Source organism: Corvus brachyrhynchos, unplaced genomic scaffold (assembly GCF_000691975.1).
Source record: "Corvus brachyrhynchos isolate BGI_N302 unplaced genomic scaffold, ASM69197v1 scaffold148, whole genome shotgun sequence".
NCBI classification, from domain to species: Eukaryota; Metazoa; Chordata; class Aves; order Passeriformes; family Corvidae; genus Corvus; species Corvus brachyrhynchos.
In genome coordinates, this window is record NW_008239785.1 from 3,302,411 (window position 1) to 3,303,213 (window position 803).

Sequence of the window (803 nt, forward strand, 5' to 3'; positions counted from 1 at the left end):
CAGGCAGGGCTGGCATCGGGGACGCCAAACGCATCGCCGCCGTTTTGCCGTCACGTTTTGTTTTCATTCAAAGGGACTCGAAACGCCACGTCCAGGTCATTAAAAAGACATTTTCAGCTGTCTGGGGACCCTTCTTCCATCCTCCGGGGCTGCCCTTGGTATCATGGATTCCTATGAATATTCGTGGTGCTGTGCACCCCCTCCCCGTCCGTGTCCCGTTACTGCTGAGCCGGGGCACGGGCTCGTCCCACCGGCAAAGGAAAGCTGGAAAAGGCAAATGGCAACTGCGCTGAGGGGTAATTAGGAGCCGTCAGCCTGTGCAGAGGCTGGAGCCGAGCACTGGAGCCGGGGTTCCTGCCCCCTGCTCAGGTTTTGGGGTGCTGGGCACTGATAGCCCTGGGCTCGGGTCACGGCTACAAAGGGCAGCCTGGCAGGGATCTCCAGCTCGGCACAGCAGCCCCGGGAAGGTGTTCTGTGGGGAATGAGAAAGGGAAAAATTCCTTCCAGGCTGATGGAGCCATAAATCAGGTGTGATAGATGAGCAGGGTTTAATTCTTCTCTTCAGGTACGTCTGACACAGTCCTTTCCCTGCCGGGCTGGGGCGCGAGCAGAGGCGGCCGTGACTCACAGGCAGGGGAGAGGGTCTTTGGGAAATGGGAATTGAGGCTCCGGGGCTCCGGGCTGCAGCCAGGGCTTTGCCGGGAGATTCCAGCCCCATCCCAGAGCAGCACCAGGACTACACGGAGCTGCCCGTGACTGGCTGGGGGGCTGTCCCAGGGAGATGCCAGCCCTCAGCCCCTCTT

General features: G+C 60.5%; 1 protein-coding gene across 1 annotated transcript in view; it reads left to right on the forward strand.

Annotated features, from left to right (window-relative positions):
• The window catches only part of GRIN2C (glutamate ionotropic receptor NMDA type subunit 2C), a gene marked incomplete at its 5' end in the record, with an annotated part of 10,623 nt that extends 10,048 nt beyond the window's left edge, over nucleotides 1-575 (forward strand). The window contains one exon of the mRNA XM_017743187.1: nucleotides 566-575. Within this exon, the coding sequence (XP_017598676.1) occupies nucleotides 566-575 (10 nt within the window). The remainder of the gene's footprint in view (nucleotides 1-565) is intronic.
• Nucleotides 576-803: the final 228 nt, after the last annotated feature.